Here is a 17939-nt window from a genome sequence, read left to right as displayed (position 1 = left end):
GGTGGAATCAATAAAAGAGGATAATGACAATGATGATCATCCTTTCTTACAATCATTTAAATTATGAGAGTATATTTGGACTTAAGTGGGTTCAAAATATTATTTTTGTATGGTGCATTTATAAATAAATCCTCATGTGTGTATCAATTAATCCCACATCTAATAAGAACAGCTTATCATTATCAAAAAACAAATAACGGAACACACTGATTAATACAATATTAACCAGTAGGGGGAGCTGTTTGCATACTAAAACTTCACAAACCACAATCCTGGAAAGAAAAACATGCCACACATGACTGAGTTGCAATTTTTAATAACTCTAATTTAGAAAATCAGACAGTGTGCTCTTTGTTTTGCTTATGTGTCGACTAGACAGGAATTGGATGGTTAAATCACCTATGTGAAGCATAATTATTTTTAGTAGACGACTTATGCTGAAGCAAATTATTATCAAAAGTAGGCAAATGAGTAAAATGGAGTGTGAATTCAGAGACTAGAGATGACATGTAATTATCCTGTGTAAATAAATACACACAACATAAACAAATACATAGAACAGGCACACAGAATCGCTGCCATTCCCCCATATCGCTCTGTAAGAAACACAGTGGTGAGGATTTAGCAAAAAAGCTTGAGAAACTCCCATTAAATTACAGAAGGAAGCGAGAAAAGGGAGTGAGAATGATTGAAAAAGATTGAAAAATGCAAAAAGAAGAAAAAGGGCAATGCTTGAGCTGAAATAAGGAAGGGGTAAAAAATCCGTAAAATCGGTACAAAGAGAAGAGGTCTGACATCAGGGGAAGAGGAATATGACAAAAGACCAATAAACCTCAGAAAAAGACAAAAAAAAAAAAAAACAGGTGGCGCACAATAGCACCTCATCTGTGAGCCTAAGATGAGAAACCCCGCCAAATTTTAAAGTAATATCCAGTAATATCCAGTGGTTTCTGCCAGTTAATAGAGGTGTGAAATGGCATTGAGCCATTCTCTTTTTTTAAGATACAGCACATATTTTTAGTTGGGAATTTATGTTCTTGTCACAGTCAGGCTGCGAAGCTGACTGTGTGGATAAAGGAGGTGAACCCAAGCACAGACACTATAAAACAAAACTCAAACTTAACAGAAAACAAGCCGTTTATTAACGCTAGTAAAACAAGAGGGGAAACTAAAGACAAACACAAAAACAAAACATGAAACTTGATGTGAATACATGGATACAAAGATAGCTGGAAGACGGAAAGATGGCGCAAAAGGACTTAAGTACACAGAGAGATAATGAGGGGGTGGGGAACAGGTGGGAACACAGCTGGGACAAATCAGACCTAACGAGACAAGGGGAAGCAAAACTAGACCCACTGCACATAGGACAGGGACTTTCACAGTAAAACAGGAAACAGAGTGGAATGGAGACATGACAAGACAAGCTTGACAACATGAACAAGAAGACAAGAAACATGACAGAGTAACACAGAAGACCTAAGTGAAACGTAACTAAACTAAAATTAAGGCAACCAAATGATAATCCTATTACTCAAAATTTAAAGGGATAACTTAAGAACTCAAAACGTAAACTGAAAAAGCTGGGTCAGAGACCCAGGATCGTGACAGTACACACCAACAAGGGCCAACTCCAGATGGCCCAAAACAAAACAAGAGACAACCAGCCCCGGGTGGGTGGAAGGGGCCTGGACAGAGGGCATGGGACTAGCCAAAACAAACTGGAGCACCAAATCCAAAAACAAAGGCACACGAGTCCAAAACATAGTTCAGGGGGCCGACCCCGAGGTGGATAGCACAACAGCCTGTAGTGGATTTTTGTATGACATGTATACCTATATATCTAACGTGATGGATTTTTGTACCTATATATCTATCTGAATATGTATATACCGTAACTTTCATGTGGAGTTTTAGGCACGCGGTGGTTTACACACACACACGCACACACACACACACACATGCACACACCCACGTATGCCCACATGCAGCACATTCATGAGGCATATCTCTTACATGGTAGCAGAGATACTAAAAACAACATAATGAAATCACTGTCCTGTATACACACACACTATAAACCTACTTGGAGTGTTTATTTTTATGTAATGCATTTAACTCATATATTTGATGTAGTTAGGTCAAGTATTATTCACATGAATTTCATAAGATTATCACAAAAACTATGCTATTTGCTGTACTAATGTGTGACCTTTGACCATGGTGTGACCTATTGTCAGAAGGCAAATCAAAGGGTTAACCTAGGGGTGTCACTTTGGGCTGGGCCCTCAGCCAGAGCTCTGCCCGAACCCTGGCCCGTACTTGACCCTGCACCTGCTGTTCCTGGGCGCGTGGGAAAGTTACTCAGCAGCAGGAGGTGGGACTACTGGTACCTTTAAAAGGGGGCCTGGGAAAGCCCTCGGGGCTTTTTCCTGCTGTCTGTCCGTGGGGTTGGTCCCTACCTGCATGCGCTTACGGCGAACACCCTAGGGGAGCTTTGCTTTTCCTTCTGTTTTGCTGAGCTGCACTGTTCAATAAAACAGCTGGCATAGAACTTTGCTCCTCTCCTGTAATTTTTGTGTTTTTGACTTTAATTGAAAGTGGGAAGCTGAGATCCACCTATTGCTAATCTGAAGAATTACTCTCCATTGTGACAAACACAATTGGGCGACCGAACGAAGGGACAAGGAGTTGGAGGCGTCAGCCGTGGACCATGGGCGTTGTTGCCACTCTGCGCACCCAGAGAGCACCAAGCGGCCGCATAAGATAAGGTAAGCAGAGCTTTTTCTGCATAAAATAATTGGTGCTGTCTGAGTGCTGTCTGAGGGGATTCCGCCCGGGTTCAAGGTACATTTTCGCCTCGCCTTGAAAAAGAACATTAAAAGTGTTCCTTGTAATTGGAGAGTTAAAACTGTTACATTATTAAAATTATTAATATTGGAGACAGGGAAGGAGCGGAGTTTAATGCTGGGATCTATGTGTAACTTTGCTGTGAACCACGGCACGGAAGTGTGTGTGTGGCTGTGAGTGGGAGCTGCTGTATGTGTAAAGAGGTTATCTGTCTTGACCTGTGTTTGGGTTGATGACTGCTGAGCTGTGAGGGAGTGTGCGCTAAGTGGGATCTGTTGCTTTCTGTTTTGTTTTGGGTTATAGCTCTTGGAGGAGTTTGTTCTGTTATTCTTTAGTGTCGAAGCTGAAGGATAGACTTGTTAGTGTGTGTAAGTTGCGCAGAAGTAAAAAGTTGAAAAGTGATGAAAAGTGAAATATATGTCGGCACCCTCAAGGTGGTTACCGCTGGAAACCTAGTTATCCATTTAGATAGATAAGGTGACACAGGCTAACTAGGTTAACCATTTAATTGGTTAACCTAGTTAACCCAAGTGAATTGCTAGGTAGTCAGGTCTACTCGGGCTTTGGGGGATTTTTGGAGATAAATTCCTAGCCAGTAATGCGGGGACTTGGGGCTCACAGTAGGAATCTGAGGGCATGCGAGTCCACCGGTCTGGACGGGCTAGATGAATTGCGCGCGTCGCTGTATGAAAGGCGACACCTTCGGCCAAAGTGTAAATATGTAAATAGCTGTTATTAACCCTTAAGTATAATCGCTGCTGTAAATATTGCTGACTAGTGATTTAGAGGATAGTTTCTTGTTGCTGTAAATATTGCTTAATACTAATCTATGAATATGACTAATGTATGGCTGTAAATAGGAGTTAAAGGAACACGCGTGAGGGGATGGGTTTTGATTTATAAATTAGAAAAGGGAGAATAGGTAAGGTAATACATTGTTGTAAAGAGATGTTAAATTAGACAAGGTGTTAAATAAATAAATAAATAAACTGAGCAGCTCACTGGGGGACAGAAATTCGGCCGAGGGGGTGTTAAAAGCCATAATTAAATTACGTGAGGGAGATTAGAGAGGGATGTCAGAAAATAACTAGGGCAAGTGAAAGTAAAAAAAAGGAAAATTTACTCTCAAGGTTTGTGTTAAAAGTTGGGAAAAAAGAAAATCATTGTCGAAATTGGGATTAGACGCTTTAATGTCTTGAGTAAGTAGTTACAGGGTTAGATAAAATAACATTGTGTTGACAAAATTGGAGTAGAGTGGAGTAAATAAGTACTTATTGGTAAAAGAGGGGATAAATAGAATCAGAAGAGTATAAATAATAACGAGGTATAAAAACAGAATAAAATAACTGTAAGGTTATAGAAAAATAGAGCTCTTAAAAAAAGAAGAAGAGGAAAGAAAAGGAAAATATAAGCACTAATACTTGCGAATAACTAAAATAGCAAGAAATAATAATTGAGACTAACAGTAATTCTAAGATATAGCTGAGATAACAGTAACAGAATGCAAGTGGTGGATGGCATGGCATAAAGTTAATCAAACTGAACTTTAGTATGGAATGATTTAAAAAAAAAAAATAAAAAAAATAAAAAAAACTATTGATTAACCTATTTGCATGGAATGGTGTGTATGGAAAATAGCTGGTAAAAGGTGGTGAATGCACAGCTGATCAACTTGAGGCTCTGGCGACCGTTTCGCGTATTTACAATAAAGATCTGTAAAAGGATCTGGTGTTCAAAACAGAAATAAAAAAACGGGCTGGCCCAGTGTGGGGCGGATTGTGTGGGACTTCCCTGTGCCGTTGCCATAGCAACAATAAGCCAGTGCTTGCTTGGGAGTGCTGGGGAGAAAAGTAAGAAGTAACAGATTTGTGACTGTGTCCTGACATTCCCAGAGGAGGAGACCATAGTGAGAAAATAGATAAGCTTGCTGGTTCAATAAGCCACAAACATAACATCTCATCCAAATTTAGTTGAGAGAAGTCTTAAAAATCAATAAATAATAAATATACAAATAAAATAAGATACATAGAAAAATATTTATTTTCGGGTGTGTGATTGTGATACATGGGAGTCAGTCAGAGCAAAGAAAGTGGGGCAGGTTATAGCCCTAAGGACCGGGTGATAAAACGACACCCGAATCAAAGGAGGAGGATTTTAAAATGTATGCGTAAGTGGCATAGTAGAACATCAGGGGCACATCAGTGGCCCCCAAATGGTACCTTTAACATGGCATGTTGTGAAGAGGTGGAGCTAAGCATACATAAGAAAATGGCTACGACCTCCAAAAAAGCTGTAAGCAAGAAAATAAAAGGTTAAAGGAGCGAGAGGTTTTGGGGTGGTTTAGACAAGAGGGGGCTAAATTGAGGCAGAAGCTTGTGGAAAATAAAAGTGTGCTGTCAAAAGGGAAAAATGAGATGCCGGAGTCATCACAGGTGTCTCCGTCGGCCCCTTTGTGGCCAGAGAGGCCTCCACCACACATACACACAAATCAGCATTCACAAGCGGGCCAGTATCCTCTGAGAGACATGTCCTCTGAGCAAGCTGTAATTAGTGATGGCACACAAGATGTGGACTGTGAATTAACAGGAAGACTCACTGTCACCCTAAAGGATAAGCGCAATGGCGTTGAAGGAGAGAATTGGAGACATGATGGAGAAGAAAGTGAGTGTTCCACTGGCACCTGTTATTCTGATGAAGTTGAACCTTGGTATATGACAGAGCTGAGTCGCAACAAGGCCACATCTCCACCTGGGAATAAAAATGCAGCAGAGTCAGCAGCACCTCAGACTCAGGAAATGCAACACCCCCTAACCAAAAGAGATAAGCTACACGAAACACAGCAACAAAGCGAACAGGCTTCACATCGAAAAGAATTAAACACTCCAGTCCTGCTAGAAGAGACACTTGTACGGCTGGATCAGCTGATAAATAGACATTCACAGGGATTAAGGGATCAGGAGAAGACAAAGCATGTGAAGCATCACACCATTGAGGCCCCTGTACCAGGACAGGTAGGGCCCACAACCAGGAGAATAGAATTGGTGGGAACAATAACAGATAATCCTCCCCGAGGAAAGGAGACAGCCGCATCTGCTTGTTTCTCACCTCATGATACTGTTTCAAATCGGCCTTTGTTGACAGATATGACAGGCCTACAAGACGCCATTTCCAGGGGTCAGCCGGTGGAAAGGAGAGAGAACGAAGGCCATGTGAGGGAGGAGGACAGAGGAATGTGGCTGCGGAGTGAAAGGATGGTGCACAGAGCGAGCACTCTGCCACATGATTTTCAAAGTCATAAGGATTCGGAAGGAGCATGGCTGGAGCAGTGGGGTGATGAGGGGTATGGAGCCCCTATGTGCCCTGTCATGAAGAAAGGAGGGGTCTCAACATATGTGCCTTGGTCATTTATGGACATGGTGGGACTGGCTGAGAGACTGCCTGACCTTTCACAAGGGGCGGGCAAATGGATAACAGCACTCGAGGAGAGTACAGCTGGAGTGACCCTGGCCTTGGGAGATATTAAAGCCCTCCTAATGAAGGTAGTCGGCAAGCATGCAACATAAACATCTTTGAAAACACTAAACTGGGTCGAGCTTGCCAAAGCAATCTGCTGGATGATGTAAATATGGGGATGCATCGTACTGTGTTGTGGGAGGCGTTGAGGAAACAATATCCTGATGATGGAGACCCTTCTAATTTAGAGGGGGAGGTTTTGAAGGATGAGGAGTGTCCCTCTAAGTGGCTGCATGTATTTCAGTGCAAATGGAAGGATGAGACGGGAAGCAAGTGATACCCCTCACCCAGCCAGTTCCAATGATGGTAGCAGGAAAATCAATTGTTGCACCTTTGTTGTATTCAGCCGACACCCCAATCAATCTTATGGGAAGAGATATTTTGTGCCCTTTAAAAGTAAAAATAATGTGCACCCCTGATGGACTGTATGTGGATTTTCCACAGGAAAAAACACATAGAATGATGCCAACTCAAACTGAAAAAGAGGTTGGACGTCTGATGCAGCCTCTAGTCTAGTGGCTGCAGCTAACACCTGAAGAATCCATGCTGAAGCAGGAAAGAACAAAGTGGAAAATCTGGGTGCAGACACAGATGGGTGAAGTGGAGGAAGTCCGGCTGCCGTTACATTGCACATTGCTCTTCGACGGAAATCACCGTTTTAAGGATTATGAAGCCTGTTGGGATGAACTGCTTAACAAAAAGCCATTCCTCATAACTAGTGAAGACATTTACATTGGCCCACAAGGAGCTGCAGCAGCAGTAACCCTCCCTGATGAACTAAAGGACTGGTTTCAAGTGCAAAACTCTGTGCGGCATATCACTCTTTTGATTGCTTAGGGACATGAATCTCATGAGTTGGAGCCTATGATAAAGCAGGCTCTGCAGGTTCCAGAATGGGAGCCTACAGAGATTAAATTAATTCACCTATCCAAAGATTGACAGTTTGTCAGAATTTCTATGAAAAATAGTGATGAGAGCGTTGCAACTAAAGTAATGCTAAATGAAAGGCCTGTTATTCTAATGCCTTTGTCTGCAGAACACGAGCACCTGCTGAAGCAGGTTCCTGCCCAGCTGTGGTCCATGAGCAAGACTGATGTGGGGAAAGTAAAGTCAGCTCAACCAGTAAAAGTAAAACTGAAGCCTGAAATTAAGTTGCCATACATTAAGCAATATCCACTCAAGCCACATGCCACTGAAGGTATCAAACCTATAATTGAGGGGTTGGAAAAGGCTGGTGTATTAATTAAAGCAACCAGCCCATGTAACACACCTATCTGTCCAATTCAGAAGCCAAATTCTAAAGATTACAGATTGGTGCATGATCTCAGGGCTATTAACGCTATAGTAGAATCTGAAACACCTGTTGTTCCCAACCCCCACACATTGCTTTCCAACATTCCACCTGACACACGGTGGTATACAGTAATTGATTTGTGTTCAGCTTTTTTCAGCATCCCATTGCACTCTGACTCTCAGTATCTTTTTGCCTTCACATACCAGAATCAGCAGTATGTATACACATGTCTTCCACAAGGGTTCACTCAGAGCCCTAGTATTTTTAATCGGGTTTTAGCCCAAGATTTGCAACACTTAAGTGTCCCAAGTGTTGTTTTGCAGTACGCTGATGATCTGTTAATCTGTAGTCCAACTAAGGAGCAGTGTGAGAGAGATTCTATTGCTGTCTTATCCGTATTGGCGGAGGGAGGACACAAAGTGAGTAAAGATAAAATTCAGTTCTGCCAACAATCAGTGGAATATTTAGGAAGACAGCTGAGAGGAGAGAAAAAACTATGTTGTGGCGATGACCTCTGGCTGAGGCGTGGCAGGACCAGCAGGTGCAGAGACCTCTGGCTGTATGGCAGGATGCTGGACAGGCTCGGCTGAGCCTCCAGGTGGCGTGGCAGGATGCTCGAAAGATTGTCCTGGGCTTTTTTTGTATAGACTTTTGTAGGGTTACTGAAGTTGGACTAGCTGGTATATAATGATGTGCTACGTGATTGCTAGCAACACAGCTATGTTAGCGTAACATAAACACAGTGAAGCTGAAGAATGAATGCTAAATTTTTCCCACTCGATGAAAGTTAACGTGAGTGTTCCTGATGGTTAAAGACAAATGCAATCGCATGGCAGGATGCTGTAAATGGACCAAACTTCAGTCAGCATTACAACTGAGATCCATCCACAATATGAGGTTAGTCATTAATATACTGCAGCAACATGGGAATAGAGCAGCTGTGAGAGAATTAGACATTAATGAATCAATGGTATGGAAGTGGAGGAAGCAAGAAGAATGAGTTGAGTAAAATTTGACTTATCTGACTGTTTTGTTTTGCTTAATGTGCCTTATAATCTGGTGCACCTTATGGTCCGAAAAATACGGTAAGTGGATAAATAATAATGTGATGACCAGCCAGCAGAGCAGTGGCATATTGTATGGGCCATTATACTAGTGTCAATTTTTAGCTGATATGAAATCATACTGAAAAATCATTGCTATAGCAGTGCCATGGACCCTACCTCTATCTCAGGTAGAACATAGAAGTGTTAAGGCAGTTCTATTATACTGAACATTTCCAGGGAAAAATACCTAGGGTACTGATGTTTTTACATTTGACTTATACTGTATCACTACAATTACACTATAATGCTGTTGCTTGCCCCTTGTTTTAGTACATTCACGCTATGAATTATGTAGCGTGTCATCAGTGACAATATCTTATTTGAAAAGAAAGCTGCAAAATTCAGTTTATTGAGTTAAACTTATACATGTTGACACCTGCAAAGTGTGAGTGTGACGCCCACAAGTGTATGGTCACAATTGTAATTTTTTGTAAAACATTTATTGATGTAAAAGACCTGATTTTATGGTGGTATTGCACTCTCAATTAGAATTATGGAGAATGTAATTACGTGGCATTGCCACAGGGGGGAGATAGTGGTGAGTGCGATAGGCCGTTGCAACGCTTCTGTGCCTCAGACGAGGAAGAGCCTGCAGACCGAACGCAATTGATGTCTCCTGCCTCTGCTTTTCTGTTAAAACAACAGGTTTGTAGTTCAAGTTTGCTCTCTGCAATGCACATATAAATGCAAGAAACCTTTTTCTGTCTTAGTTTAAAGACCGCGAATGTTGTGAGAGAGTGTGTTTTCACAGATTGAGAGAAAGCTAACCTTACTGCCATTTGTAATGGAAGCCGCGATTCCACTGTTAGCTTAAATAGGTAGCTGGTCTTATTACCTGTTTTATTTTGTGACGAATGCAGCTCTTAGACACTTCTTTTATCCTGACATTATTGGAAGTTACAGTTGATTAGGACCTACCCAGTTCTTATGTGTCAAATGTAAATAGTCTGATGTATACTGTTTGTGGATGATTGTAAACTGTTTGTGAGCAATGGTAGAATATTTTTGTTTATTGGTTACAAATGTAATATGTTGTTTGAATCTGTTAAAGTATAAAGAAAGTATAATGGCGACATAAGCAGGTTAATTGCAGTGTTAATGGTGCTGCACAGAAATGTTTTTGATGCTGAACAGCAGTAGAATTAGTTATTTATCCGTATTATGGATCCGATTTATTGTAAATAAGGACACTCATATATAATGATTATTTTGTAAGTTTATTCTTGCGAGAAAGCAAGGTAACCAAAAGGGTTTGAGCTATGGACCTAATTGAATGTGTTTGTGCTGTTAAAAGAGAAAGGTGTGCGTCTAAATGAAAAGAAAATAACATTGTTAAATTCTGTTAATAAATCAGACGAGGAAGAGCCTGCAGACCAAACGCAACTGATGTCTCCTGTCTCTTCTTTTCTGTTAAAAAAACAGTTTAAAAACAGACCCCATCGAAAGCCTGTAACATGAGCATCAATAAAACCTTGTTTTTTGTCTATATTGTCTTAAATTTGATTATCGCAAATTTAATTTAAATATTCTGATAAAATTTTGGGTCTAAACACTAGAGCAGGGCGATATGAACAAAATATTTATCACGATATACATTTGAAAATTTGCGATAACGATATAACTGACGATATAATTGACACTAGACAAAATACTTTACAACTCCACAACTTTATTAGTGAAAAAAAAAAACAATCAATGTATTTTCACTTAAATAAGCAGCTGTTTTTTATGTGCATTAAAGTTATATAAAAATGTAACAGTGCAAATGCAAATTCCTCACTGACAGTTTAACCAAAAGGCATTTCCAGTGGAAATTGGCCGACATATCTTCAGCATAACCATGTATAATATCCACAAAACTTAAAAAGAGGTTATACACACACAATACGGTAATATTACGTTGAAGCACAGTACGTATCACTCCGCGAGGCTCTGCCTACGATAGCCATAATGCTCCGACAACCCATCAAACCGTGCGGCTTCATAGCTTAGCAAAGTCGTACTAAAACATCTGACAGATTTTCGAGCGCCGTGTACATAAAATCATTTCGAGGTCAGTAAACACAACCAGAATTCATACATAAGGCACACGGGATTAAGGGGCACTGTCGATTTTCAGAAAAATCAAAGGATTGATTTTAAGTGTGCCGTATTTTCCAAAAGACACGGTAATAACGACGGCCCGCTAGCATGCTCTACCAAAAATAGTGCTTTGTTGTGTATCTGACGGACGAAAGCTAAACCAGTTCCACACCACTGAAGTTGCAGCATTTTTACAAACCAATTCTGGTTCATCCGTTTCATTCAGGATCCGCTTTCGCTCTTCTCATTCTCCATCGCCGGCAGGCTTTTTCCTCCATGTGCGTATGAAAACAAAGACACTGCGCATGCGCGTTTTACCCATATTCTATCGCGATATTTCATTTTCTTATCATTGCCCGAAATTATACCGGTATTACCGTAAACGGTATGATATGGCCCAGCCCTACTAAACACTACCCTTAACAGTCACTTTTCCTACTCATTTCCTACTTTTCTCCTCGACTCCTCTCTCCTCATGTTAGTCCCTCCCACCAGAGATGTGAGTGAAACATCATCACCACTTTCCCTGCCTCCCCTAAAGAATCAGAATCAAAATTATTTGGTCAGTTGTCACAAGACAGTAAGAACTGTAAGGAACAAGTTAAAGTACTAATATTAAATTAAACAATATGTTACAAAATAGCTCTAATATGCAAATAGCTCTGATTTTTAAATATCCCAATAAGTTACACCAAAGAAATACTGACAGCTATTAAAACTCACTGAAATGTAGCACACACACACGAGGTAATTATACAGATAGAACACAGCTGGGGAAAACAAGGCATAGGTAAACTAAGTCAGGAGAAGCAAAACTGAACATAATGCACGCGGTGATAAACTCATAAACTGAATCAAAGACCCACGACCATGACACTGACCATAGGTTGAGCAAGGATAAGTCTTTCCAAGGTCTTCATTACATGAGAAGTCAGTGCCACAGGCATCACGCATTCAACAGCACTGGGAGTCAGGCTCACCATGAAGAGTTTACTGGTAAAAGTGTTTCTTTAGTGAAATGGGAGTGTGCAGATTGTACGCAGACTGCAGAAGCCTGTTCGTTCAGAATAGTTTAATTTACTTACACAGGCATGGTGGGAAGAACAAAAAAAGCTGATGTGCAAGTTTCAGTAAATGAGAGCCATGCACCATGCACAAATATTAAACTAAAAACTGAAGGCTGTAGTAGAGCTGGGCGATATATCGAGTTTTTTAAAAATATCGATATATTTTTATACGAGATATAAGATGTGACAATATCCTTTATATCGATATAGTCTATGTTACGTTATAATTATAGTTGCGGAGCCGCAAGTTTACCTCTCTTTCGTCCACTTTTGTCTTTACGCAATGTTACTCGACCTCGCCTCTCCTTCACTGAACACAACTCCCCCTCCTCCCCCATCGCTTCACCTGCAGGCAGCGACAAGATGGACACGGCAAATCTCCGTTAATGAGTTACTGCGCATCGCCCCGTGCGTGGGGCTGGACGGCGTCAACGTGTTAACGAGCTAACCACGCTAACGAGCTAGCCACGCTAACACCATGCACGGCCTGAAATCCTTTCATTCTCTCAAAAGTTGACTGCGCGCCTTTTGTATGAATTCTGGTTGTGCTTGATGACCGCGAACCGATTTTATGTGATACACGGCGCTCAGCAATCTGTCAAAAAATGTTTTAGTTCGACTTTGGTAAGCTACGAAGCTGCACCGCTTGATGGATTGTCGGAGCATTACGGCTACCGAGGAGCCTCGCGGAGTAATACGTACTGTGCTTCAACGTAATATTACCGTATTGTGTGTGTATAAGGACCATAAATGGCACCTGTTCAGAGACATGGTTACGAAGCGGATTTCAAACTCCAGGCTGTCAGTCACGCAGTAGAAGTTGGGAACAGAGCAGCTGTGAAATCTGTCTATGTTATTATGCTCAGCGTCTTTTAGATTACATTTTGACTGCACAATTGTGAGCTCTTTGTTATGCACAAAACAACATAGTTTTCTTTTATTTATAGAGCATCATTATTTAATAAATGCTCATAATTTATTTTTGAGTAGTTTTTTTCATGTACATCTATGCTGCATGTTAATAAAAGTGCCTGTGTGACATCTGGGACACAGCTTTGACTAAGAACTCTCTTTTTGTTCTTACTTTATGGCTTTAAAAAAATATCGAGATATATATCTTATATCGCCATCCAGCTAAAAAATATCGAGATATGAATTTTGGGTCATATCGCCCAGCTCTAGGCTGTAGGTATATAAGTTTTATGAATCTGACAGTGATTTTGCATACAATAATATTTTCACACTCAATTAAGTTGTTCTTTACTCGCAACTTACTTCTTAAAGAGAAAAAAGAAACAGGATGCTGACAGCAGGTCCAAATTGCTGCCACACAAGCCAAGTATTCTAATTATAAGTGCTTGCAAAGACATTCTTCAGTATTTTTTTTTTGCAATCTCTTTCTCTCGCTCTCTCTCTCTCTCTCTCAGTGCAGTGGCGTATAGCCCATAGATTAGTCTCAGTTCTATTAACCTGTCAGAGTGTGATCAGTCTTTGGCAGCGGATTCATCCACAACCACAAAAAAAGCTTTGCTAAAGGTATGTAATCTGTGCTATTTTGTTGCAATACATCTGTGAAAAATTATCTTGTTATACAGAAATAGACAAAAACTTTGATTACTACAGTAAACTAAGTAAACTCAGACAGAGTACTGTTTGTGTACAAATAAAAACTTCCTTTTCATGCTTATAGGTTCCCTTTGTCCTTGAAATGTCTCTATATTTATAAAGAGTATTACGGCTACATTAGCAAATAAAAATTGTTCATTATTCATTATTATTGTTAATTTTGAAAATAAATTCAAAATTGTGAGCTTATAATCAAAAAGCATTTTGAAAAATAAGTCAAAATGTGGAGGTTAAAGTTGTCGTTTCAAGTCAAACAATGCCATGACTGCTATACCCTCTACAAAATGCCCTATGTAGATGAGTGAGTTAATTGTAATTAAGAATCTACAAAGGTGTATTAGAAACACATTAAGAGGGGGTGGGCGCCCAGGTACCCACCGGCTCACTCCTTGGCGGCTGCTTATCGGGGCATGGAGCCTGGGGCTCGCTCGGGCCACTTCGGGGATGGGGTGCCCTCGGCCTCTCGGCCCGGGGCTCGGTCACTCAGGCACAGCTGGCTGCCGGCGGAGCTCACGGGCACGTCACTGCAACCCCCCTGGCTTCTGCTCCGCGGCTGCTGAGTGACCCCTCATCTGGGACTCTCCGCAGCTCTTTCTGGGATAGTGGCGCGGCTGCCCCTCTGTTGGTCTTCCTTGGTCTCTTGTGTTCTGGGGGCCTCTGGATGTCTGGAGTTTTGATCTCCTCCATACCTGCTTCATGCCCTGGAGGTCGGGGCAGTGGCCCCCCACACCCTCTAGCAGATCATTACATGAAGGAACCTTTTAAAAACAAGCGCGTTCATGCTCACAGGTGTACACACGGGTGATCACACACACAAACTACACCCTTTTGGGCTCCTACCTCAAAGCACACTGTGCGCTGTCGATCTCACGTGCTGCACCATAATGTTTAATATTTAGTATTTACTGTCATATTCCCATATATCATTGTGATCTTGTTTATTACTCGTCTTCTTCTGCTTGCTTTCTTTTTTCTTTCTCAACAGGTGATCCAGGTGATCGATATGTATTTTTTTTTGTCTGCTTATTCTGTTGGTTTTTGTTTTTTGCCCTTTTTCCCCGTCCCTCTTCTCAGGTTTTTTTATTTTTTTTCTTTCCCTCTTTCTTTCTCCCCTTTCTTTCCACCAGTCAAGTCTGTCCCGTATTCAGCAAGTGAAAATAAAATAAACAATAAAAGGTGAATCAGATGGACCATTACGGCAAGGCTGGGATGGTCCATTTGGTAAAGTAAATCCGTTGGGCATCTTTCTTCGCCTTTAGACAATAATTCTGATGGCAAAAGAACCAAACGGGACAGGTTAAAAAAAAAAGAAAAAAAGAAACACATTAAGAAAAAAATAGAAGGTAGAGTTACTTTCTCCATGCAAGTAATTAAAGTAATGTACAGCCTTACTTTTAGGAAAAGTCATGATTAATGTGTAATACTTTTTGACGAGAAATGACGCCAACACACATGCGCACACACATAAATTAAAACATCTAAATGTTTTAACATGCCAACTATACACTCTTCATCATGCGCTTTTTTGTTTTAGGGTGCACTTATCCTTGTGGCTAAATCAAGACCTTTTTTTGTTTGTTTTGAGAAGTAAAAGTCACAATTTGATTTTCTTTGCAGTAAAATAGAGTTAGTCAATCACTGCATGAGCACCATTAAAATTCGCCTTATCCACTCCACCATGACCATTATGATACATGCAATTGCCAAAAAATTATTCAATTCATACAGTACTATGGTATGCTGTTGGCATGTTTCCATTTTTTCCCATTCAGAAAGACTATAATTCCTATGTTTTTAGTGAACTGAGTACATACTTCTCATGAGTGAGTCAACATAAAGTAACATAACTGCAAGAATTTCTGTGCCAACACACTATAATGTAAGAGATTTTGCATTTAACCAGAGATTACTGTATATCGTAATAAGTTGTTAACCTTATTAAAAAAAATGAAAGTAGCTAAAACATTGGGTGGATGTGTTTCTCATCTGAATCTCACATCAAGACCAGCCGCAATTGCACTTCAAAGCAAATACAAATGCATGTTCTCAGAGATATACAAATATAAATGGAATGGAATGAACCTTGAAAATATTAAAAGTATGAAAATATTGAATCAAACTCAAATTTATGGAATGAACCTCAAAGATACTGAATCAACTCCCTGACTCCCTGTGTTTTTGCTATTATTTGTCTCTAGATAGATTTGCTATGACTTTGAAAATTTGAATTTTTTTTACTTAGCCACTTAAATTGACATCATCGCTGCTCTTCTTCAGTTTTATTTATTTATTTTAGCTCATTACTATTGTAATTTGGCATAGTTTAGTGCCTTAATCTGGATCACTATTCATGTTGTTTTAGCAATAAGTACTCATATTCATTTTCTTTGTAACTTCAACTGTATTTGACATCAAGTAGTGATGTAAGAGTAATTAAATTGAGTATAAAACCTAAAACTGACTTTGACATACATTAATACTGTTCTTCCTTTATGTTAATACTGCAGGTCTCAAGAAAATGGTGGAGATGGCCAACAATAACTCAAACAGCAACTCTTGAATTCACATCAGTACAGATACTCCTGAGATTAGAAAGTCTCTCATCGCTGTGTCTATCATTTTTCACTTCCTGATATTTGTCCTTGGTGTGCTTGGGAATGGACTGGTTATCTGGATGACTGGATTCAAGATGAAGAAAACAGTAAACACAGTTTGGTACCTCAATCTTGCTGTGGCCGACTTCATCTTTGTAGCATTTCTACCCTTCAGTGCAACAAACCTTGCTTTAGACTTCCACTGGCCTTTTGGCAAATTCATGTGCAAACTCAACTCCATGATAATTATTCTGAACATGTTTGCTAGTGTCTACATTCTGGTTTTGATAAGTGTGGACAGATGTGTGTCTGTGGTGTGGCCCGTTTGGGTTCAGAACAACCAAAATGTACGTAAGGCCTTGTTTGTGTCTCTGGGTGTTTGGGGGGTGGCTTTGATAATTGGCTTTATATATTTCATCATCATGGACACAGAGCAAGCGTGTGAGAATGAAAACAAAACTCTCTGCTTAAAGAGCTACTCTATTTCTGATGACTATAACCCAGAATCTCCCAATATACTGCGACAATTTCATCGTCCACCGATTGTCATTGCCCGCTTCCTTGTGCTTTTTGCAGTCCCATTCACTATCATTGTCCCCTGTAATGCTGTCATAATCAATCATCTCAGAAGAAAACACACACTGGCCAGCCAGTTAAGTCGCTCCTTTAAGACCATTGTTGCCATTATCATCAGCTTTTTTCTTTGCTGGGCTCCCATTCGTATTATGGATCTAATTCTGATAGCTAAAAAAATGGATACTTCAAGTAGTGTCATTGGGATCCCTTTGGCCACCAATCTGGCCTTTTTCAACAGCTGCCTGAATCCACTGATGTATGTGTTCATGGGCCAAGATTTTAAGAAAGAAGTCCACAAATCCATTCTGAATGTATTCGAGACTGCCTTCTGGGAAGAGGAGAAATGCTCTCACACTTACAATAAGTCAGTAGACAGAAATACAACTCAGTTTTAAACACTGATGGTCAATGCTGTCAATGACTTAAAGAAACAAAGAAACAACAATAGTCCAGAGGAAATCTTTCTAAACCTGTGTTGTTTGAGATATATAAATAGGCTGTATAGATAATTATGGCTATTTAATTGCTCTTTTAATGTTTATTTGATGGCAGTTAAATAAACTTGTTTGTGTCACTTTGACTTGCAGTATTAGTTTATACCATATTTACGGTGGCCCTGAAGTGCAAACCACAAAAACAAATCACAAAACGCACAACAAATTGAAAAGCGCAACAACAAATTGAAAAGCGCAAAAACAAATTCACTAAACGCAAAAACAAATTGAAAAGCGCAAAAACAAATCACAAAACGCACAACAAATTGAAAAGCGCAACAACAAATTGAAAAGCGCAAAAACAAATTGAAAAGCGCAAAAACAAATTCACTAAACGCAAAAACAAATTGAAAAGCGCAACAACAAATTGAAAAGCGCAAAAACAAATTGAAAAGCGCAAACACAAATCACAAAACGCACAACAAATTGAAAAGCGCAAAAACAAATTGAAAAGCGCAAAAACAAATTGAAAAGCGCAAAAACAAATTCACTAAACGCAAAAACAAATTGAAAAGCGCAAAAACAAATTCACTAAACGCAACAACAAATTGAAAAGCGCAAAAACAAATTCACTAAACGCAAAAACAAATTGAAAAGCGCAAACACAAATCACAAAACGCACAACAAATTGAAAAGCGCAAAAACAAATTGAAAAGCGCAAAAACAAATTGAAAAGCGCAAAAACAAATTCACTAAACGCAAAAACAAATTGAAAAGCGCAAAAACAAATTCACTAA

At 40.0% G+C, this 17939-nt stretch overlaps 1 protein-coding gene across 1 annotated transcript; it reads left to right on the top strand.

Moving 5' to 3' along the window:
- The first annotated feature begins 8691 nt into the window (after positions 1-8691).
- On the top strand, positions 8692-17103 carry LOC109204399 (C3a anaphylatoxin chemotactic receptor). Its single transcript, XM_019365229.1, has 3 exons — positions 8692-9408; positions 13340-13448; positions 16046-17103. The coding sequence occupies exon 3, from the start codon at positions 16213-16215 to the stop codon at positions 17101-17103; it is 891 nt and encodes a 296-aa protein (XP_019220774.1). The 5' UTR covers positions 8692-9408; positions 13340-13448; positions 16046-16212.
- Positions 17104-17939: the final 836 nt, after the last annotated feature.

This window comes from Oreochromis niloticus, linkage group LG11 (assembly GCF_001858045.2).
Source record: "Oreochromis niloticus isolate F11D_XX linkage group LG11, O_niloticus_UMD_NMBU, whole genome shotgun sequence".
Classification (NCBI taxonomy): domain Eukaryota; kingdom Metazoa; phylum Chordata; class Actinopteri; order Cichliformes; family Cichlidae; genus Oreochromis; species Oreochromis niloticus.
Note: the sequence above shows the minus strand (reverse complement) of the source record. Positions and strands in the feature narration are given on the sequence as shown.